Source organism: Hylobates moloch, unplaced genomic scaffold (genome assembly GCF_009828535.3).
Source record: "Hylobates moloch isolate HMO894 unplaced genomic scaffold, HMol_V3 SCAFFOLD_7, whole genome shotgun sequence".
Classification (NCBI taxonomy): Eukaryota; Metazoa; Chordata; class Mammalia; order Primates; family Hylobatidae; genus Hylobates; species Hylobates moloch.
The window spans coordinates 20,542,186-20,566,103 of record NW_026652282.1 but is presented as its reverse complement, the minus strand read 5'-3'; the positions used below and the strand labels follow the sequence as shown (position 1 = coordinate 20,566,103).

At 41.0% G+C, this 23,918-nt stretch overlaps 1 protein-coding gene across 3 annotated transcripts; it reads right to left on the bottom strand.

The window, feature by feature from the left end:
• Window positions 1-4,013: 4,013 nt before the first annotated feature.
• Window positions 4,014-23,490, bottom strand: PRDX4 (peroxiredoxin 4). 3 transcript variants are annotated; one of them, XM_032756685.2, is made up of 8 exons: window positions 23,166-23,490; window positions 19,343-19,460; window positions 15,910-16,026; window positions 11,486-11,608; window positions 8,580-8,710; window positions 7,436-7,470; window positions 4,364-4,410; window positions 4,108-4,126 (listed from the first exon to the last, which is right to left on the bottom strand). In XM_032756685.2, exons 1-8 carry the CDS (start codon window positions 23,404-23,406, stop codon window positions 4,123-4,125), a joined length of 816 nt encoding a protein of 271 aa, XP_032612576.1. In that variant the 5' UTR covers window positions 23,407-23,490; the 3' UTR covers window positions 4,108-4,122. The 3 variants fall into 3 exon arrangements, with proteins under 3 accessions (XP_032612575.1, XP_058297779.1, XP_032612576.1); XM_032756684.2 differs by lacking the exon at window positions 4,364-4,410 and having other exon boundaries at window positions 4,014-4,126; XM_058441796.1 differs by lacking the exons at window positions 4,364-4,410; window positions 15,910-16,026 and having other exon boundaries at window positions 4,019-4,126.
• Between the last annotated feature and the right edge of the window lie 428 nt (window positions 23,491-23,918).

Sequence of the window (23,918 nt, the reverse complement as noted above, 5' to 3'; positions counted from 1 at the left end):
TCCTGAGTAGCTGGGATTACAGGTGTCTGCCACCATGCCCGGCTAATTTTTGTATTTTTAGTAGAGACAGGATTTCTCTATGTTGGTCAGGCTGGTCTCGAACTCCCGACCTCAGGTGATCTGCCCACTTTGGCCTCCCAAAGTGCTGGGATTATAGGCGTGAGCCACTGCTCCTGGCCTCCTATTTATTTGCTAATTTTTTTTTTGAGACAGAATCTCGCTCTGTTGCCAAGGCTGGAGTGCAGTGGCGTGATCTTGGCTCACTGCAAGCTCCGCCTCCTGGGTTCAAGTGATTCTCTTGCCTCAGCCTCCCCGGTAGCTGGGATTACAGGCATCCACCACCATGCCTGGCTAATTTTTGTGTTTTTAGTAGAGACGGGGTTTCCCCATATTAGCCAGGCTGGTCGAAAACTCCTGACCTCAGGTGATCTGCCCGCCTCAGCCTCCCAAAGTGCTGGGATTACAGGCGTGAGCTACCGTGTCCGGCCTTATTTACTATTTTTTAAATGTTTGTGGGCAGGTCATCTCTTGATCTATTATTTTGGGTAAGCTCCTACTGTTGTGGCATTGTTCTGACCTCCTGCTGTACAGGCAGCTACTAAATGATACTGGTCTCCTCCTTTCCTTAGTCTCTAGAGCGGGTTTTCTCAACATTGCCACAGTTAACATCTTGAAGCAGATAATTCTTTGTTGTGGGACTGTCCTGTGCATTGTAGGATGTTTAGCAGCATCCTTGGCCTCTACCCACCAGATGCCAGTAGTATTTTCAATTTTTTTTTTTTTTGAGACGGAGTCTCACTCTGTCACCCAGGCTGGAGTGCAGTGGCGCGATCTCGGCTCACCGCAACCTCCGCCTCCCAGGTTCACGCCTTTCTCCTGCCTCAGACTCCTGAGTAGCTGGGACTACAGGCGCCCGCCACCATGCCTGGCTAATTTTTTTTGTATTTTTTTTTAGTAGAGACAGGGTTTTACAGTGTTAGCTAGGATGGTCTCGATCTCCTGACCTCATGATCCACCCACCTCGGCCTCCCAAAGTGCTGGGATTACAGTCGTGCGCCACCGTGCCTGGCTGTATTTTCAATTTTGACAATAAAAACACCCCAGATATTGCCATGTCCCCTGGGGGCAAAATCTCCATCCTTCCCCATTGAGAAGCACTGCTCCAGATTATGGTAGGTCAGCATCTTCTGGGAATAGGTCTCTAGTAGCTGCGTCCTGGTTAGGCCCAGGGTCCATCCTCTCCAGTAGGGCAGGGGACTATCCTTTCTCAACTCTTTTTCCAGTCTTGTAAATGGCCACATGAGACCATCTTTAAGATGTAAGCTTGGACTTAACGGACTTTCAGAAGTCAGCTCTTCGAAGGAATAGTTTATAAAAGGCACTGACAAAAGGGGTGCATTTAGTGCTATTTTATTCGGAGGCTACGTATATCACTCAGTTAATATGAAAAGTGGTGAGAGGCCAGGCGCTGTGGCCCACACCTGTAATCCCAGCACTTTGGGATGCCGAGGCAGGCAGATCACTTGAGGTCAGGAGTTCGACACCAGCCTGAGCAACATGGCGAAACCCCGTCTCTACTAAAAATACAAAAATTGGCTAGGCATGGAGGCACATGCGTGTAATCCTAGATACTTGGGAGGCTGAGACAGGAGAATCGCTGGAACCCGGGAGGTAGATGTTGCAGTGAGATGAAATCGTGCCACTGCATTCCAGCTTGGGTGACAGAGCGAGACTCCGTCTCAAAAAAAAAAAAAAAAAAAAGTGGCAAGTCAGGGTGTGTATCTTCACTTACTTGTGAGTACCAAGAAATTACTATTCTATCAGCACCCGCTTCAGTAATCAAATACTGAGCTCCTTGATGGCAGAAATTTGTTATTTGGTCATTGATGTACGCCAAGTGTTTAGGTGGTCAATAATTGCTGAATGTTGAGTGAAACATTAATGACTGGTTTTTCTGAGTGGACCTACAAATAGTTCTCCTTGTAAACCATACTAAAATGAACAGGAGGCTAGAAAAGCTCCAAAGAATGGAAACTATTAATCAAGAAGATGCTGCTGGTGCATGCTTGTAGTCCCAGCGACTTGGGAGGCTGAGGTAGAAGGATCGCTTGAGGCCAGGAGTTTGACGCTGCAGTGAGCCATGATTATGCCACTGCACTCCAGCCTGGAGTGTGGTGTATGAATATATACAGACACATAAATACATTGATGTCAGAGTGAGGCCCCGACTCTTAAAAAACAGGATACCAGCTTATTTCATGAGTAAAACATTTGTACTTTTTAGATTGTAAGGAGGAAATCTGCACATAGAATTCCAATTGTATTGGACCTATTGACAAGGTTATCAGAAACCTGTTTAGATATCAAGGTACTAGCAGTCTTCAACTTTACTAATAGATTGGTTTATAAAACTTCAACTGTAAACTAGCATTAGAACATACTCTGCTACAGAAAAAGGTTATAAATGGCAGCTGGATTCCCGTCTATCTACAAATCACCTGCCATTTGTGAAAGAACTCAATTTCAGCCAGAAGCCCAGTAGTCCCCCCACCACTTCTAGTGATGGCCTTTCCCCAGGAGAAGGGCTTTTTGTATTGAGAGAGGATGGCTGGGCACAGGGGCTCATGCATCTTCCCACACTTTGGGAGGCCGAGGTGGGTGGATTGCTTAGGCTCAGGAGTTCAAGACCAGCCTGGGCCACATGGTGAAACCCCATGTCTACAAAAAACATAAGGCTGGGCGCGGTGGCTCACGCTGGTAATCCCAGCACTTTGGGAGGCCGAGGCGGGCGGATCACAAGGTCAGGAGATCGAGACCACGGTGAAACCCCGTCGCTACTAAAAATACAAAAAATTAGCCGGGTGTGGTGGCGGGCGCCTGTAGTCCCAGCTACTCGGAGAGGCTGAGGCAGGAGAATGGCCTGAACCCGGGAGGCAGAGCTTGCAGTGAGCCGAGATCGCGCCACTGCACTCCAGCCTGGGCGACAGAGCGAGACTCCGTCTCAAAAAAAAAAAAAAACCCAAAACCAAACATAAAAATTAGCCGGGTATGGTGGTGCATGCCTATAGTTCCAGCTACTTGGGGGGCTGAGGTGGGAGGATTGCCTGAGCCCGGGAGGTTGAGGCTGCAGTAAGCTGAGACCATACCACTGCACTCCAGCCTGGGTGACAGAGACCCTGTCTCAGAAACAAAACAAAACAAAACGAACAGAGATTAGCAGATTAGCATGGAAGACAGGATGAAGTTAATTCTCCTGGGTATTTGGTCTCTTAACTACATGGCATGTCTACAGATAATGACAATGAAGTAATTGCCATTCTGGGGTGGCAAATGGGGTGATGAAGTAGCACTGGAGTTCAGCTTTGTATATGGTCGTTTGTTAAGAGCTAGTTGTATGTATTTAAGGATTCAAATTTTGTTAAACTAAATATAAATAAATATCTAACTTACTTGTAAATTTGGTACAAGCTGAAGATGTAAATTTAGAGATGAGGGCGGGGGCAAAAGGCTTTATGTTATTACAGAGCAGTGGGCCATGGGGCCAGCTATTCCTATTACTGTGGAGGGTGAGTGTGCTCACAACCCGTTCTTTACTGCTACCCTCAAAGGTATGGAGAGGTGAGCCACAGTGGAGTGTTAAGATCTCAGAAACTAGAATTAGCCTGTCTGGGTGCAAGGTCGGATTTTGCCTTTGCTAGCTAGCTATGTGACTTTGGGTGAGTAATTTACCTGCACTTCAGTTTCCTCATCTGTAAAATAAAGAACTCACTGAGTTGCTGTGAGGATTAAATAACGCCCCAACCTGCTTAACACAATGCCTGGCACATGGCATGTACCCCATAAATGTCATTATTGCTATTACTCAGTTTGATTCAATCTCCCATTTCTTCCTTTGGAAAGACAGAGAATAACTGCTTGTCTTTTGGCATCAGTGTCTAATGCTAATGCTAAATATTTTTGGACTTTGACGTGGATTTTTATATTCTCCAAGAAATTACTACTGCAACACAGTGTGGTAATGAAACCGTGAACTTTATTGAGAACTTTCAAGCATCATAACTTGAAGAAGTATTTCTCAATTCAGTTTATCGAAATACTTCAGCTTTCCAGCTGGATCTGGGATTATCTGTTAAAACAAAACAAAAAAAGGAAATTATTCATTTTAAAGCCAAAGTACATAATGAGTAGTCTGACATTAGTTGCCCATGCCTTGACTAAAAATTATTTTTGTATATCAGATTGTATATTTAGAAAAAAATGAGATTTGTCCTACCTACTAATTTCGGCTATTCCAAAAGACAAATATTTTTATTTTTTGTGAATAAATTAACATCTGTACTCAAGCACCCCAAAACTTACTTACAGCTCTTCTCTTGGCCACCAGGCTTTCATGGTATCTTCAGGTTTGATCTAATTAAGTCAAACACATTTAGAGAGCATGGCTACAGATGTTAATGTACTTTAAAAATCATTTGCTGCTAAAATGATGGTATGCCACAATTATCTGAAAAGGAGGCAGGTGTTCACTAAGGGCTTACTAAAGTCCAGAATACAACTTTTAAATCTCAAGCTGCAAAGTAAAAAAAAAAAAATAAACCCAAACTCAAATATATCAAGCACTACTGTCAATAGTTAATGAATACTGTTGTGTTCCCTCTAAGAGCATCACAGCCTTAGAAACCTGTTAGACTTAAAATCTATCTTTATATATATATATATAAATAACTTATTGTAACTTTTGTAATTGACTGATTCTGAATCAATTTCTGATGGGTTTGCAAAACAGTTTTGCCTTTGAGGTCAAAATTAATATTACAATAGCAAACTTACTCATCTCTATGTTGATCTGATGGATCTCAAAGGGGATTTGAAATTATACATTAAAGGTACTTTGACCACTAGGTACCTTAAAGTATAAATCAGTCACGTTAGTTTACATTTGTTGATTATGAGGCTTATAGAAAGAAATATGAATCAGAAGCTGCTGGCTTAAGCAGCAGCTTAAGAAGCCTTAAAAAGCATTTCAGACACATCTTCAAGGTAGGGGGCACTTCCCCCTGGAGGTGCAGCAAAACCCTGTGACTGATGAAAACATCATCTCCAATCACAGGCATGTGCTAGGTGTCCAAGTTCCCAGAGATCAGTGAGAGCTCCCAAGAAGTACAATTTCACTCTGAAAGGTATTATAGGATGAGTACCGGACATTTCGGAAAACATGTTGACTATTTACATGATTAACTTTTGGGGGCCACAAATCTCTGATAATCTGATGAAAACTATGGATTCTCCCTCCAGAAAAATGCATACGTGTTATCACATAACTGTAGTGGTCATTCTTTTTAATTTTATTTTTGATTGACAAATAATAGTTGTATATATTTATGTGTTTGGACATTCTTTCAACAGACTCGCTATATGGAAACTACTCAAAGTATTATGATAGGCAGTATTTATTAGTGAACAACACAGCCAAAGTCCCTGCCCTTGGAGTTACATCCTAATTCTAATTTTAGGTTGTGGTAATAAATGCTTTTATAAATAGGTTGGTTGGGCCAGGTGCGGTGCCTCATGCCTGTAATCCCAGCACTTTGGGAGGCTGAGGTGGGTGGATCACTTGAGGTCAGGAGTTTGAGACCAGCCTGGCCAACATGGTGAAACCCCATCTCTACTAAAAATACAAAAATTAGCCAGGTGTGGTGGTGCACGCCTGTAATCCCAGCTACTTGGGAGGCTGAGGCTGGAGAATCGCTTGAACCTGGGAGGCAGAGGTTGCAGTGAGCCAAGATCAGGCCACTGCACTCCAACGTGGGCGACAGAGTGAGACTCCGTCTCAAAAAAAAAAAAAAAAAAAAAAAAAGTTGGTTGGAGGATGTCTAGGGTGGGGATAAAGTGGTGAGGAAAGACTTCTAAGATGACATTTGAGCTGAAATGTGAGCAAAGAGGGAACTAGTCATGCAGACGGAGTACAGAAAGAACAGCAAGGGCAAAGACCCTGAGGCAGGAATCAGCTTAGCACGTTCAAGGACCAGAAAGGGGCACACCTGAGGTTAGAGCGCAAATTTCTACCAGTGGTTATCTATGGCTAATGGTACTTTTCTTTGGTTTGCTAAGGAAGAAAGTCTTAGGAGTCTATATTTTTCTATTACCCAAAGATAATGATTTCTTCCTCTAATGCTCTAGTATCTTCCAATTTCCTAACTGCAGCTTGTGTAAAACTCTTGAATTTTAGAAGATAAACATGTTCTTCCTAAAAAGGTTCAAGCAAGTTTCTAAATTGTATTTTGGCAGGAGACTACTTCAGGGATTGTCTATAAATTATACAGCCTCCTGGCTGGGAGCAGTGGCTCATGCCTGTAATCCCAGCACTTTGGGAGGCCGAGGAGGGTGGATCACTTGAGGCCAGGAGTTTGAGACCAGCCTGGACAACATGGTGAAACCCTGTCTCTACCAAAAAATACAAAAATTAGCTGGGTGTGGTGGTGCAGGCTTGTAGTCCCAGCTACTTAGGGGGCTGAGGCATGAGAATCGCATGAACCCTGGAGGCGGAGGTTGCAGTGAGCCCAGATCATGCCACTGCACTCCAGTCTGGGCGACAGAGCAAGACTCTGTCTCAAAAAAGAAAAAAAAATTATACAGCCTCCTAAATGAAAGAATATACGTGTTTCAATCTTTTCTTTCTTCATGACAAGGAGAGAATCATTATCTTCAGTATTAATTGAGCTAGATTTTCTCAAAACCTCTTACTATGCATAGAAAGATTTTGCTTGTGACTGTTTTCTTTGTCCGCAATACAGGAAGAAATTCAATACACGACCTATAAGACCTCTGAATTATTCTACCAAGTCTCCACTCTGCCCTTCTTTTTTTTTTGAATGGTGTATTTATCTGTATACTTGGCTTTAAAATTCACAGCATCACGCCCCATATTCTGCTTTCTCCGGTTTCAGCTACTCTTCCTACAGGCCAAAGAATGTCTGTACTCTGATTTCTGCTTAGCGATGTTTACTTCATTTACAAAATCAAGACAATTCTAGTAACAAGGGAAGATTATTCTAAGGTTAGCATTTTTTTTTTTTTTGAGACAGAGTCTCGCTGTCGCCCAGTGTGGAGTGCAGTGGCATGATCTTGGCTCACTGCAAGCTCCACCTCCCAGGTTCACGCCATTCTCCTGCCTCAGCCTCCCAAGTAGCTGGGACTACAGGCACCCGCCACCACGCTCGGTTAATTTTTTTTTTTTTTTTTTTAGTAGAGACGGATTTCACCATGTTAGCCAGGATGGTCTCCATCTCCTGACCTCGTGATCCGCCTGTCTCAGCCTCCCAAAGTGCTGGGATTACAGGCGTGAGCCACCACGCCTGGCCAGCATTTTTTTCTTTTTTTTTTTTTTTTTAACTCTAACCATCAACTTAACATAAAAAAATATATATATACTTACTGTTTCACTACCAGGTTTCCAGCCAGCAGGGCAGACTAAAAGAAACAAAAAGAGGCAGAAGACATTTTAAAAACAGAATTCAGTTACCTTCAGCAACTGACTTTTTCTGTTTCTATATGAAACTGAAGTTAATAGAATATACTAATAAGAACATTTCCAGACCACCGAGCACATGACTTCTATTAGCCTCCTATTCACACCAAGGAATTTTAGTCATGGAGCTCATCAGCAGGCAGCTAATCTATTTTCATTTTTACCAATTATGTTTAGTTACATTTAAAATATAAGAAATCAAACTGATTGCCCCTCTAATACAGTTGGAAAGTTTGGGAATCTGGTGAGCTGAAAGGCCTGGGCATGGCAAAAATTCCTCCAAATTTACATAAACTTCCAGTAAGCTTGTTTGCCGTGTATCCTGCAGTACTTTGTACTGATGACATGATTCACTGTTTGTCAAAAGAGACTTTAGAATGCATCCTGACTCAGTGACATTTTTAAAAGGAATATATAATGTGTTCTATTTTAGCAAAATGATGAACTTGTAGATTACAAATGTGATACTGAATAAGCCCAGAGATTACATTACTATACTTCATCTTAGCTGAAAGGCAGAGAAGTGATCAAGGATTATTTAAAAGGCTAAATTCAATAATGCAAAGAGGCAAATGAAAACTACATCACTAAATGTTGCCAGATTGACACATTCTAAGCTTGCAGAAACATAATTTTAAAAATTGCAGTAGCAGAAACTTTTCTCTTTGAGTTTATCAAAAAGAACTATGCAAATAGTGAATATTTTTGCATCTTATTTAGTAAGCAGAATATATTAGTTTATATATATATTTGATTTTTAGTAGAGGTGAGGTTTCACTGGGTTGCCCAGGCTGGTCTTGAATTCCTGAGCTCAGGCAATCCTCCTACCTTGGCCTCCCAAAATGCTGGGATTTCATGCATGAGCCACCATGCCTGGCCTGATATTTTGTTAAAGCACTGTAAATTACAATTTGGTCTGTTAAAAAGATCTGCTAATAATTTGTAAATAATCAGAAAACTTTGGAAATATCGATTACTTTTACGATAAGAAACCAAACTAATTATGCTATCTTTCAAACTAAAAAATCAAAAGGTTAGAAGGGAGAGGTACCTTCTCCATGTTTGTCAGTGTACTGGAATGCTTGAACCAAACGTAGTGTCTCATCCACTGATCTACCCACAGGAAGATCATTCAGAGTAATTTGTCTTAGGATTCCTTTGTCATCAATAATGAAGAGACCTCTGTAAAACAGAAGAATGGTAGAGATGAGGCCATTTCTTCTCATTTATGTATTGTGAATTCCTATACCATCCACATAGAAGGATGCTATACAGAACAAACACACTACCTACCTACTCCAATGGTATACACACATACACACACACATGTGTGTGTGCACATCCCTCCCTCAATCTAATGTATAATTTGGAATTATCACTGTAAAACTGCAGCTTTAAAAATTTGTTTTTGGCTAAGAAATGTACCAGAGTATTTATAGTTGTTGAAGATAATCTGACCTTTAAAAACTATGTGCATATGTGCATGTATTATTTTGAAAATAAATAATAAATTTTTAATTTGTTTTCAAACAGGATCTCACTCTGTTGCCCAGGCTGAAGTGCAGTGGCATGATCTCGGCTCACTGCAGCCTCAACCTCTTGGGCTCAAGTGATCCTCTCGCCACAGCCTACTGAGTAGCTGGGACTACAGGTGTGTGCCACCACGCCCGGCTAATTTTTGTATTTTTTGTAGAAACAGGGTTTCGCCATGTTGCCCAGGCTAGTCTCAAACTGCTGGACTCGAGCAATGTACCTGCCTCGGCCTCCCAAAATGCTGGGATTACAGGTGTGAGCCACCATGCCCGGCCTTAAAAAAAATTTTAAAAAGAAACTATTGGCTCAGGTCAAATAATATAGCTAAGATTAAATAATTTTACTTGGTTAATGTTCAAATGATTCCACATTTTAAAACTGCCTCAGTCTTTTTTGGGGCATATTTACTCTTGGAAATTAACTTAGTAACAGACTTTATGAAAGCAGAAAACATTAAAGACTTAGCAAGTACAAAAGAGGGGAAACTACTGGTAGCAATACATAATACAATACAATGAACCTTGAGAACATTATGCTGCGTGAAAGAGGCTAGTCATAAAAGCACATATTGTAGGATTCCATTTATATGAAATGTCCAGAATAGGCAACTATAGAGACAAAGTAGATTTGTGGTTGCCTAAAGCCAGGGGAAGTGGGTTAGGGGAAACAGGGAGTGACTGCTAACGGGTATGGGGTTTTTTGGAGTATGAAAACATTCTAAAATTGTGGTGATGGTTGTACAACTCTGTGAATACACAAAAACCACTGAAATGTATTCTTTATTTTTAATTTTAATTATTTTTTTAGAGACAGGGTCTCACTCTTGTTACCCAGGCTAGAGTGCAGTGGTGTGATCATAGATCATTGCAACCTTGAACTTCCAGGCTCTAGCGATCCTCTTATCTCAGCCTCTTGAGTAGACTGGGACTATAGGAATGTGCCACTACAACGGGCTAATTTAACAAAAAAAATTTACTTATTTTTTTGTAGAAGACAAGGGTCTTGTTATGTTGCCCAGGCTAGTCTCAAACTCCTGGGCTCAAGGGATCCTCCCGCCTAGGTCTCCCAAAGTGCTGGGATTACAGGCATGAACCACCATGCCCAGCTGAATTGTATTCTTTAACTGGGTATTGTATTATATGTGAACTATATTCCAATGAAGTTGTTATAAAAAACACAGGATTATAAAATACTGACACTTTCACATAAAACATTCAAGAAAAACTATTGGCACTACAAAGCAAATCAGCAATACAACCAAATTACAACTGTTTCACACTAAAATTGCCCCCTTTTCAAAGAATTCTATTAATGTTTGTTAGCTCAAGTAACCCAGTGAGAGCGTCTGGGTAAAATATTTCCTTAATTTTTCCTACTCCAAAGACACAGGTTTGCTAAGTAGTATGACACTTGTATTTAGAAAAAAACATTACTGGAGTCAGGTTGGAAAAAAGGAAAAAGAAATGGACAAGGAGTTGAGGGACCTGGATTTAAGTCTGGGCTCTGCAATTAAATTATTATATAACTTTGGCTAAGATCACGGAACTCTATGAATCTGTCTCTTTTATCTGTAAGATGACAGGGTGGGTGAAAGACCTCTAAATAATCTTTCAGCTCTAAAAGTCTATGATGCTAACATAGTTTAAGCAGGGTAATATAAACTAACAGTTTAAATTTAGTAGTTTAAAGACTAATAGAACAAAGTAATATTTTTCTTTTTTTTTTTTTTTTTTGAGACGGAGTCTTGCTCTGTTGCCCGGGCTGGAGTGCGGTGGCGTGATCTCGGCTCACTGCAAGCTCCGCCTCCCGGGTTCAAGCGATTCTCCTGCCTCAGCCTCCCAAGTAGCTGGGACTACAGGCGTGTGCCACTATGCCCAGCTAATTTTTGTATTTTTTAGTAAAGATGGGGTTTTACCATGTTGGTTGGCCAGGATAGTCTCGATATCTTGACATCATGATCCGCCCCCCTCGGCCTCCCAAAGTGCTGGGATTACAGGCGTGAGCCACCATGCCCAGCCCATTATTATTATTATTTTTTTCACTCTGTCACCCAGACCGGAGTGCAGTGGCATGATCTGGGCTCACTGAAACCTCCACCTCCCAGGTTCAAGCAATTCTCCCACCTCAGCCTCCCAAGTAGCTGGGACTACAGGCATACGCCACAATGCCCGGGTAATTTTTGTATTTTTTGGTAGAGACAGGGTTTCACTATGTTGGCCAGGCTGGTCTCAAACTCCTGACCTCAAGTAATCTGCCCACCGTGGCCTCCCAAAGTGCCAGGATTACAAGCTTGAGCTACCGTGCCTGGCCTCAAAATTATATTTCTTGATCAAAATTTGTTCTTCTATTCATAAATAACATCTATCTCAAGGAGGATTATAAACATGCTTGGATTTGTCATAATATAAAACCACTGAAAGGTACCTAAGAGTGTGGCCTGAGTCCTCTAGGTATACACCATAGTCCTTTGAGATCTGATGGGTCAAATCTGAAAGAAGTGGAATCCTTATTGGCCCAAGTCCTCCTTGTCTTCGAGGGGTATTAATCCTGTAACAAACAGAACGCTCACCTCTCAGAGCTAAGTAAACGGCATATATTAAAACAGCACTCTTTCTCTATACATGCACATGCACACACATGAAATACACACATTCTTTCACTAACAAAAACAGGCTAATATACTTTCCATTTTCTTGCTTTTCCCATTTAATATATTCCTATCCTTTAAACATTAAAAAATATATATACACAACACACTTTTATTTTATGTTTTTGAGACGGGGTCTTGCTCTGTCTCCCAGGCTGCAGGGCGGTGATGTGATCATAGTTCAGTGTAGCCTAAAACTTCTAGGCTCAAGCGATCCTCTTGCCTCAGCCTCCTGAGAAGCTGGGACTACAGGTGTGCACCATCACACTGGGCTAATGTTTTAAACACTTTTTTGTAGAGATGGGGTGTGGCTTTGTTACCCAGGCTCGTCTCGAACTCCTCGCTTCAAGCAATCCTCCTGCTTCACCCTCCCAAAGTGCTGGGATTATAGCCGTGAGCCATTGTGCTCAGCCTACAACGCATTTTTGTTTTTTCTGAGACGGAGTCTTGCTCTGTCGCCCAGGCTGGAGTGCAGCGGCGTGATCTCGGTTCACTGCAACCTCTGCCTCCCAGGTTCAAGCGATTCTCCTGCCTCAGCCTCCCAAGTAGCTGGGATTACAGGCGTGTGCCACCACACCTGGCTGATTTTTGTATTTTTAGTAGAGTCAGGGATTTACCATGTTGGCCAGGCTGGTCTTGAACTCCTGACCTCAGGTGATCCACCCGGCTTGGCCTCCCAAAGTGCTGGGATTACTGGTGTGAGCCACTGCGCCTGGCCTATAACACATTTTTAATGTATGGATACACAGATACTCCTTGACTTAAGATGGGGTTGTTTCTTTTTTTTTTTTTTTTTTGAGATGGAGTCTTGGTCTGTCACCCAGGCTGGAGTGCAATGGCATGATCTTGGCTTACTGCAACCTCTGCCTCCCAGGTTCAAGTGATTCTCCTGCCTCAACCTTGTAAGTAGCTGGGATTACAGACACCCAGCACCACGCCCAACTAATTTTGTATTTTTAATAGAGACGGGGTTTCACCATGTTGGCCAGTCTGGTCTCAAACTCTTGACCTCAGGTGATCCGCCCACCTCGGCCTCCCAAAGTGCTGGGATTACAGGCCACTGTGCCCGGCCGGGGCTGTGTCTTGATAAACACATTATAAATTGAAAATATCATTAGCTAAAAATGTATTTACTATCCCATAAACCAACTGTAAAGTTGAAGAATTATACATCGAACCACCTTTTTTTTTGCTTTATAAACACTGCTGAAAACATCCTTTTATTCTTACTTTTATACACTTGTCTAATTGATTTCTGAAAGTGAAACTGATAGATCAAAAGATATGCAGTATCATAAGCATAACCTTAGTAGTGTGATCATAAGATAAAGCCTTGAACAGACAGGCAGGATACAAATGGATGACATTTTAATATTCTGAGAGACAAAGAAATGCAAAGTCTACTTGAAGCAGCGAAGGAAGTTAGTTATAATATCAGATGCATCAGTCTTCACTACAGGTTGAGTATCCCTTATTGGAAGTGCTTGGGACCAGAAGTGTTCTGGATTTAGGATTTTTTTCCGATTTTGGTATATCTGCATACTTACTGGTTGAACATCCCTAATCCGAACTCTGAAATGCTTCACTGAGCATTTCCTTTGAGCATCATGTCAGCACTCAAAAAAATTTGAATTTTGGAACACTGTGGATTTCAGATTAGGGACGCTCAATCTGTATTCTGTAACTTGAAACCAGGAGACATGGGCTGATGCTCTAACAGGAGGGTACTGACACAGCAGATAGAAAACAAAACGACACTGCTCTAGATATCTGGAGCCCCAGTTCTGACACCCAAGTAGAAATCTCTGGTTGATGTGAACCCTATCAGGCTGAGAATGTATCCCCAAATTTCCTTGGGAAAGCAATCCCAAATTATTTGGGATGACATAACTTTTTCCTTAGTGGATATGTATTTTAATCCTCGGAAGATTTAGAATTACTACAGAAGTGATGAAGCACAGCCTGGGCAACATGGCAAGACTCCATCTCTACAAAAATAAAAATTAAAATAGGTATGGTGGTGCAAGCTTGCAGTCCCAACTATTTGGGGAGGTAGAAGGATTGTTGGAGCCCAGGAGTTCAAGGCTGCAGGGAGCTATGATTGATTGTGCCACTGTACTCCAGCCTGGGCAACATAGTAAGATCCTGTCTTTCTTTTTTTTTTAAAGGAAATGATGAAGCAAATTAAGCCTATATTTTAATTTTTTTTTTTTTTGAGACAGGATCTCACTCTGTTGCCCAGGCTGGAGTGCAGTGGTATGATCTTGGCTCACTACAGCCTTGACCACCTAGGCTCAGGTGATCCTTCCATCTCAGGCTCCCGAGTAGTTGGGACCACAGGCATGCACCACCAGACCTGGCTAATTTATTTTATTTTTTGTATAGATGGGGTCTCACTATGTTGCCCAGGCTGGTCTTGAACTCCTGGGTTGAAGTGATTCTCCTGCTTTGACCTCCCAAAGTGCTGGGATTATAGGTGTGAGCCACCATGCCAGGCTATTTTAATATTTTTATATTGGCCGGGCACGGTGGCTCAAGCCTGTAATCCCAGCACTTTGGGAGGCCGAGGCGGGCGGATCACGAGGTCAGGAGATTGAGACCATCCTGGCTAACACGGTGAAACCCCGTCTCTACTAAAAATACAAAAAATTAGCTGGGCGTGTTGGCGGCCGCCTGTAGTCCCAGCTACTCGGGAGGCTGAGGCAGGAGAATGGTGTGAACCCGGGAGGCGGAGCTTGCAGTGAGCCGAAATCGCGCCACTGCACTCCAGCCTGGGGGACAGAGCAAGACTCTGTCTCAAAAAAAAAAAAAAAAAAAAAAAATTTATATTAAGAAATAATCAGTACATATTTATATGTTATTTATAATGTTTAAGAGAATTTGGCAAATTAGAACTACTTAAGTATTTGGGAAGGTTTGTCTAAAAATTGAGATACTTAAGGAATTCAAATATATTAAATATATAACTGCATTTAAAAATACTTTTGGGAATTAATTTCTTAGGGAAATGTAATTAATTAAATTGTAGCTCACCAAGCAATGAAAATTTGTTATACACACACACAGATTATAAATGAAAAAAAGCTCGTGTTTTAAATTTGTAACTTTAATAAATTGAATCTTATGTTTTAAAATCAAAATAGTTCTGAATCTTTTTTTTTTTTTTTTTGAGATGGAGTTTCACTCTTGTTGCCCAGGCTGGAGTGCAATGGCGTGACCTCGGCTCACTGCAACCTCCACCTCCTGGGTTCAAGTGATTCTCCTGCCTCAGTCTCCTGAGTTGCTGGGATTACAGGCACCTGCTACCACGCCTAGCTAATTTTGTCTTTTTAGTAGAGACAGGGTTTCTCCATGTTGGTCAGGCTGGTCTCAAACTCCCAACATCAGGTGATCTGCCTGCCTCGGCCTCCCAAAGTGCTGGGATTACAGGCGTGAGCCACTGTGCCCGGCCCAATTCTGAATGGTCTTTATTGTGCACAAAGTTTTCTGCACAAGACTGTGGACACTATAAAAACTCATATTAACATGTAAATTTCCAATTTTGAGACATATTGCCCAACTGCTCTCCAGAAATGCTAAACAGCTGTGTGTGAGTGCCGTTTCTTCAATTTTTGTCCACAGTAGATACATTTTTTCAATCTTTTAAATCTTGGCCAACCAGACAGGGAAAATTGGCATCTCTTGTCATTTTAATTTGCAATTTTTTACAATGAATTTAGGTAGAACATCTTTTTATGATTAATGAATTTTTAAACATTTTTTAAAACTAATTTTTAAAAAGTATTGTTTCTTGAAAATTGTAAAAGCTGAGTTTGACTATATAACTGTGTAACAGAGAAATGGCATATTTTAAAGATTTTTTTCCTCCAGATTATGGTAACCCAATTTATTATAATAAAGTAATCATATAATTCAGTGGTTTTCGCTATAGAAATCACATCTATTGCATTTAACTTTTCCCCTTATTTTGAAATGTCCTATAAAATCCTTAAGCATTTTTACTATAGCAGCTGATTATATTACTCTTCTCTCTTTTTTTAACCCGGAAAATGTGTAGATGCATGTATTACTCTTAGATAAATCTATTCCTGAATTGTCTGATAAATGACTATAGTCTTATATCATATCAAGAGTTATCTGCCCACGCTTTAACAGTAAATCCATTCTTTTTTTTCTACAAATGTAAGTGTAAGATACTGACCAGGCCAAATGGGTAAACTGGGAATCAACAGAGCATGCTACCACTTCAGTATTTATAGATCTGAATTCTTCAAGTCTATCGCCAAAAGCGATAATTTCAGTTGGACACACAAATGTGCTGAAAGGTAAAAAAAAAAAAAAAAAAAAAAAATTCAGTATTCTCCAAATAAGCATATACCTAAACTTTCAAATGACAATTTTTACAAATACCTTTAATAATAAAAATGCACATTAAGAACAATTTTTGAACCTTTTCAAAATGGAGTAGTCTAAAAGACTGTCATTTAATCAAATATTTAAGAAACAAACATATTAGAGTTCCCAACTACATCTCAATAAACTTTCTTATTACAACTTAATAGATCAGTAGTCAACCAGTGTTCCCCTCTCCCTTATAGCAATAGCCACCCCCTATTTTATTACTTTTATTTAATAATACCTTTTATTTATATAGTACTTTATAGCTTTCAAAGGATCTACACAAATTTTACATCATTTCACTATTTTTTTAATATTCCTATACCAACCCTATGAACTAGATGCATCTATCTGTATTTTGGAGAGGAGGCAATGTTTTCCAGTACCCCCACCCCTCCTTTCTTGATAAGGTCCTCTTCCACCTTGTCTACCAGTCCTGTGCAGCCAGGGATTTTATACCTTAATACCCTCATGTTGTCAGGCCATGTTTAGAGAATATTACTAGGGTGGCATTTTTTCAAATCGTGGTAGAGACTCCTTAAATCAACTGAGTTCTAAACAACATTTTTAAAAAGTGAAATCGAATAGAAAATAGGAGACTCTATCATACATAGTAAGGGTAAATTACGAAACACATATTTGTATATACAAATACATATATATGTTTATCTTCAACAGTGATATTCAAAATATTTAACAATCTTAACTCAAAGCTGGCTTTAGTTCTGGAGGTTTCTGAAAGGGATCAGGCAGGAGGACTAACTAGTTGGGGAGGGAAGGGAAGTGGCTGTTTACCACATGATATGAGGGTTTTTCAGTATTTTAAGGAGCATGGCTGTGCTGGTGCATCCAGATGGAATGTTACCGTATATATATGTGCCTGTGTACTGGCTGACAATGAAAAATGTATTTCCTACTGTGAGACATGGTCAAGAAAGTTTGAAAAACATAGACTTAGTTAGGGTACAAGTTCCTACCAGAGACCAATACAGGATTTTAACATGTTTCAGTTGTTCAGGTATAGCACTGTCATGTCCAAGTAGACAGTTCTAATCTCGGATGATGTCCCTGGAAACCTGGGCTATAAAATGTATTTTTAATATTTTCTAAAGGGTAGGAATGGTCAACCTCAGCCTTCCTTTATTTTTTTTTTTGTGGCAGGGTCTCACTCTGTCGCCCAGGCTGGAGTGCAGTGGCGCGATCTCAGCTCACTGCAACCTCCGCCTCCCAGGTTCAAGCAATTCTCCTGCCTCAGCCTGCTGAGTAACTGGGACTACAAGCGCCCACCACCACGCCCGGGTAATTTTGTTTGTATTTTCAGTAGAGACGGGGTTTCACCTTGTTGGCCAGGCTGGTCCAGAACTCCTGACCTCAGGTGATCCGCCCATGTTGGCCTCCCAAAGTGCTGGGATTACAGGCGTGAGCCTCTGCCTTTCTTCTTATTTCAAGGAATGCTACCTAGAGATACATTTGACCAACTTCTTAGTGAAGACAGAAAAAGTTTTGGCAGGAAACTGAAGGGTTATGTTTGTAACTTTCCTCCTTGTAGACTGTGGCAAATGCCCCAGAATTCTTCCTCCTCTAACCAGCATTACATGAAAACAGGAAGAGGCTATCTTAGCTCCTTGTCCCAGAAGACCATTGCTAACAACATGCTCCAATTAACTATCTCTTACCCATTATGGAGTTATGAATAACAATAGAGAAACACAGAACATATTTTTCTGCTACATTAGACTAATTTCCAAATTCAGGGTGTTAGTCGTATATATTTAACATACATGTTAACCTTCTGGTTTTATAACAACATGAATTTAGAAGGCCTGTAATTTTTTATGTCTACTGAAATTTCTACTTCTGGTTTCTGTTAGAAATTAAGCTATACTTAAAATCAAGTCACAATATGAGTTGATTAGAAAGAAGCAAGTTCTTATAATTTAAAAGATTATATATTATGCAGACTCATAACTTTAGTCTCAATGTAATAATTTTCATGAGAATTCTTCCTATGTGGCTTAGAGCGGGGGTTGGCAAATAAGTCAATAGGCCAAATCCAGCAGAAAAAATTTGTTAATCCCTGGCCTAGAAACAACCTATAGAAATGAGCTTAAGTATACCCTCCCTGCAAGTTTAAATTTGATCTATGTAGTTCCAGATTAGTCCTAATGGAAAAAGGCACAGTGGCAAAGATAGAGGAGGAAACTTCTAGTTACTTCTTGTAACCAAAAAGTAAGTTCCAAGAGAATAAAAGATAAAAATTGACATAACTCTTTTTGGTCTCTTCTCACTTTCATGAGTTTTGAAAAACATTCAAAATAGTGTTTTTCAAAATAAAATTAAATCCTCAATGTGAATAAAGCTGTAAGAGTATTTACTTTTAGTCAACTTTCTGACCATATACAAAAACGTTCACTGTCACAGAGTTAAAGAAAGACGAGAAACCCCACAATAACCATAACATATACACAGGTGTTATTCCTTATTCCTTAAGCAGTATATAATATTTTCAGCAAAATGTTCAAATCCCAGAAAAGCAACAGATGCAGCAAACAAAAATGGAAAAACCACGGTTACATGGTATCAGTAGAGAAAATGGCTTAATTTTCTTTTTCTTTTTTTTTTTTGAGACAGAGTCTCGCTGTCTGCCAGGCTGGAGTGCAGTGGCACTATCTTGGCTTACTGCAACCTCCGCCTCCAGGGTTCAAGCAATTCTCCTGCCTCAGCCTCCCGAGTAGCTGGGACTACAGGGGAGTACCACCACGCCCAGCTAATTTTTGTATTTTTAGTAGAGATGGGGTTTTACCATGTTGGCCAGGATGGTCTCGATCTCTTGACCTTGTGATCCACCTGCCTTGGCCTCCCAAAGTGCTGGGATTACAGAATTAATTTTCTAATCAAGAGAGATACAGTAAAAAGAATTACGGCATAGGTCTTGCTATTAAATGCTTTCTAATATATTATCAGTCCATTTTCTTGCCTTAGTAGGTATGGCTTAATGAATATATTGTAGCTTTCCTCTAGTGATTCCATTATAACATAATCATGTAGACATAAGTATTGAGGTCGGTGTGTTATGACTCTGAAATATATGGTAGATGTTACCTTTTTAAATACATTTCTTTACTTCAGCTTGCCTTTTTAAAAACCAAGAGCTCAACAAAATAATTTGTTTGATATTCCTGAAAAATAATTGATAAAGACTGAGATTTTACTAGCTATTTACATGTATTACTTACAAATCAAGTGGGTAGAAGAAAAAAACCAAGTATTTCCCACGATAATCAGTTAACTTCAGCTCCTTAAATTCTCCATCGATCACAGCTGTTCCTTCCCAGTAGGGCGCTGGCTTGGAAACTAAGAAAGAAAAACACATGATGTTCTGTAACACTGAGAAAAGTTGGTGGAATGGTAGAAGGACATCTTTAGAAAATCACTAAAAATCAGGGCTACCTTTGATCTCTTTGGCAGTCTGGTGTTTACAGACTTCTTAAAAGAGTGTTATTGAATGAAAAAGGAAAATACATAGAATTACAAAAGAAACCAATTGTATTTAAATGCAGTTATCGAAATATTAAAAAAAATTGGTGATATCATAATACACGTGCTCTATAACACTTCAAAACTGCAAGATCTAGTTGTGATCTGACAACTACCTAAGATAACGATGAATGAAAATGGTGTTTCAGGATACCTGTGATAACCATAATGTAGCAAGAAAGTAACTGTGATTCTATTGGTGAAAGATACAAGCAAGTACTGCTGAAGGTAGTGTAGTTTGTTGCTGACATTCATAATAGAAGGAAACAGTAAATGTCAGATGGGGGTTAGTGAAAATAAATACTTTTTTCCCCTATTCATGCTCACAGACCCCTTAAATTCTACCCTGCACTAAACCCTCCTGGATACTTCACCATAGCCCCGCTTCAAGTTGTCAACTTCCTACATTTCAAATAATTAGATTTTCCTTTCTCTAATGGCAGTCTTCCAGATGTACTAGTTTGTCCAGCTTCTGACATACACATGGAGGACCTGCTGCAGGTGAGGCTACACAAAATGAGGAGCGAATGTACAAATATGTCAGGCCACAAGTGTAAAATCCCAGACCATGGGATCATTTTCCTAGAGGGCTTTGAAAGAAGACTCCCTTGAACAGGTTTCAAGTGACCCAATGGAAACTGAACAGTTCATGCTGGTCTCTTGTAAGGGCGTACAGTAATTTTAGCCAACACACTTAGATAATAATGCACCTTCATGCTCTGTTAACACATTCAGATAGCACTTATACTTTCAGACCCCTTACAAACACTGAAGTCAATACTTGCTTCTAAGTTTGGCTAAGGGTCCTAGAAAGTAAGGCTTATACTTCTGTGTAACAGCCACCATTTATGGGTCACTCCGAAATAGAGACAAACAACATGAATTTCTCTTAAAAATTAATATATAACATGATTACTTATCTTGAGCCAGCATCCTACCTCATATATATAATCCTGATCTGATTAAGTAAAGGCCAGGAGGGAGAAATAGACAGCAGAAGGGTATTCAATTATATATACTTTAAATAAATTACTTAAAATGCTACTCAAGTGAGAGGTTATAATAATTGTAATGATCTATTACAATGACACGCCTTAATGATTTTAGCATACTGGGAAAACCATATTTGAAAAATAAATTTTGTTCTGAAAATTGATTTTGGAAATATTTGGTTAAGAATGGTAGTTACTTTGCTAAGATCTATAAATGGAATTCCCAAAGCAATCCCTTGCATTTATTAAAAAAACAAAAATTGTCTTAAATATAAATTATGTAATTAACATAAAGATTCTGGTAAATGCAGAGAAGTACAAAGAACACTTAAATCCTCTCTCTCCATAACTCCCATCAACTACTGTTAACATTCTGATGTCTTTCTAGTCTTATTTTTTTTAATTTTAGTTATTTTTTTTTTTTTTTTGAGACAGTCTCAGTCTGTCGCCCAGGCTGGAGTGCAGTGGTGTGATCTGGGCTCACTGCAACTTCCGCCTCCTGGGTTCAAGGGATTCTCTTGCCTCAGCCTGCCCAGTAGCTGGGATTACAGGTATGCGCCATCACACCCGGCTAATTTTTGTATTTTTAGTAGAGACGGGGTTTCACCATGTTGGCCAGTCTGGTCTCGAACTCCCAACCTCAGGTGATCGGCCGGCCTCGGCCTCCCAAAGTGCTGAAATTATAGACATGAGCCACCGCGCCTGGCCTTTCCGTTCTTTTTTAAACACAAATTTGCCACGTGTTTGCATCCCCACCTTTTTTTTCTCCTTAAAGGAAACAGTAAATTAATTATGAACAGTTTTTGATATTACTAAAAATTATTTGAAAATATGGCCTTCATGGCTCCATAATAGTCTTTACTAACAAAAGTCTTTGTATCTTTAATTCTAGATAAGCCTACATGTGACAGAGAAATGTAGTAAACAACTAAAATGTTAAGTTTTGCTGGTAAAGGGAAAGCTTTGAAGTATATTTGTTTCCTATGGAAAATATATGTAATGTAAGTAAACACTTAACTGGCTGACATATCTAAAATACTTTCCCAGGCAAGTAAAACCAGTGGGACTTGGAAATACTGATTTTAAAATTTAAGACTGGTTTTCTTAAAAATCTCAAAGTAGGCCGAGCGCAGTGGCTCACACCTGTAACCTCAGCACTTTGGGAGGCCGAGGCAGGCGGATCATGAGGTCAGGAGTTCCAGACCAGCCTGGCCAATATAGTGAAATCCCGTCTCTACGAAAAATACAAAAATTAGCCGGGTGTGGTGGCGCGCGCCTGTAGTCCCAGCTACTTGGGAGGCTGAGGCAGAAGAATCGCTTGAACCCGGGCGGTGGAGGTTGCAGTGAGCCGAGATCGTGCGACTGTACTCCAGCCTGGGTGCCTGCGTGACAGAGCGAGACTTCGTCTCAAAAAAAAAAAAAAAAAAAAAAAAGTCCCAAAGTAGTTTACTGAAAGTACTTACTTTCAGTAAGAACTGTAAATGTTTAAGAGGACAAAACAGTTTTTCTCATTTATCACTCCCAACCCACCCTAAGTCACAACAACATTCCATTTAACTCTAGGGATTCAGAATTGTGAAGCATTACTTTTTTCACTGAATACTGGCATGGAACACGCTGTAACTGAACCATAAAAGCCAACTACACACCTACAGAATGTCAAATGATCTGCAGGAAAAGCAGGTTACTGAATAGCAAGCAAGAGACAGCCTTTATCTATAGCCACTGTTCACTTTTGGTTAATTTTAACATCCAGATGTAGCAGGTCACAACTTTCACAGTATCTACTTCGTCTGACGTGTCATTCCTGAAAGTGGCCATTAGCTTTGTACACTGGACAGAAATGCAAATAATCAAAAACCAAATTGGCAGGACACAAATTTGCCACGAGGTTTATCATCAACCCAAATGCATACTTCTAACCTCCTTTTCCCCCATTTCCCTCAAAAGTACACTCTGTAATAGATTCTTCATGTCTGAGAAACATAAGGAATACCCATTAACTACACAGGCTTTGGGGAAGGTGGCTTTTAGTAATAATCTTTGTAAGATGCAAACAAAAAGGAAGAAAAACGAAATGTTTGACCTCCCGAGCACTGTGTTTAGCAACCTTTCTGTTTAATCAAACTTTTTGTGAATCATTATTCAACCTATCAATGTCTTCCTTCGCTGAAATAGTACCTGAAAAAGACGGCATGTGCTGAAGGCACTTTGAGATGTTTCAGGAACTGTTTCAGTTTGCCCAACATCCTCGATGCAAACTCGGGACTAGGGCCACCCACTTTCCCCCAGCTGCGGCTTTTGGGGTAACCACTACCTCTTCTAAAATCTGATCGGTGGAAACCATACCTTTCCTCACAGCTAGAACTCCCCTTTATTCCCCTCCCCGCCCTCCTAGGAGAGAACCAGGCCCGCCCAGGGCCCGGAGGCAGCCCAGGGGGTGCCGCCCAAGCACAGACTCTGGGGGTGTAACCGGGGTACACGTGTCTCCGGAGTCTCCCCTCCCACCCTTTGGCGGGACACCACCTACTCTTCGCTTTGCTTAGGTGCAGGGAGTGGTCGGCGACCGATACCCGGGATGCCTCTCCCGGGTACACTTGTCCACCCGCGTAGAAGTGGCACTCCTCTTCGCGGGTCCGGGGCCTCTCCTCTGTCTCCCAGCCCTGCACAGCTCCAGCCGGCAGCAGGAACAGCAGTAGCGGCAGCAGAAGCAGCCTTCGGTGCCGGCCGTGACCCGGAGTTGTCGCGGCTAGCAGCGGCAGCGCCTCCATGACCACGCGAGCGCAGAAACACGTCCCTTGGCGCGAGCGCGGCTTCTCCCGCCGCCAGGGAGCTACAACCGCGTGCACGACGCCCGCGCGAGCCGGGGCGCCGCCTCGCGAGACCTGCTCCGCCCCCCCCCCCCTTCTGCTCCCCGCCCCGCCACGTGGGCGCCGGCCGCGCCTCCCCCATCCCAAGCCTGCATTTGCGCCTGCGTTCCGCGGCGGACCAGGACCTGGAGCGTTGCCCAACTCTGCGACGGCAGTGGCAAGGTCTCCTGACCTCCGTGGTGTTTTAGACATCCTTCCACGTCCATCTCTTCCACAAAGCCTCACCACTGCACAGAAGCCCCTCACAAGCGGAATATAACCTATATGCTTGTGAATGGCTTGCATTTTATACTTCTAACAAGCTTTTTAACAGTCACTTAACATTTTAAAAAATTATATTTACTTGACAAATCATAATTGTATACATTCGTGGGATGCAATGTGATATTTTGAAATATGTATCCAATGTGGGA

What these genes read in the sequence shown, in the direction of transcription:
- PRDX4 (XM_032756684.2), bottom strand. Translation starts at nt 23,406, where the DNA reads ATGGAGGCGCTGCCGCTGCTAGCCGCGACAACTCCGGGTCACGGCCGG. An exon ending in GCACCTAAGCAAAGCGAAGA is followed by an intron (nt 19,461 to 23,165) that starts GTAGGTGGTGTC and finishes TTTCTTTCTTAG; the next exon opens with TTTCCAAGCCAGCGCCCTAC. An exon ending in GACTCAGGCCACACTCTTAG is followed by an intron (nt 8,711 to 11,485) that starts GTACCTTTCAGT and finishes TCTGTTTTACAG; the next exon opens with AGGTCTCTTCATTATTGATG.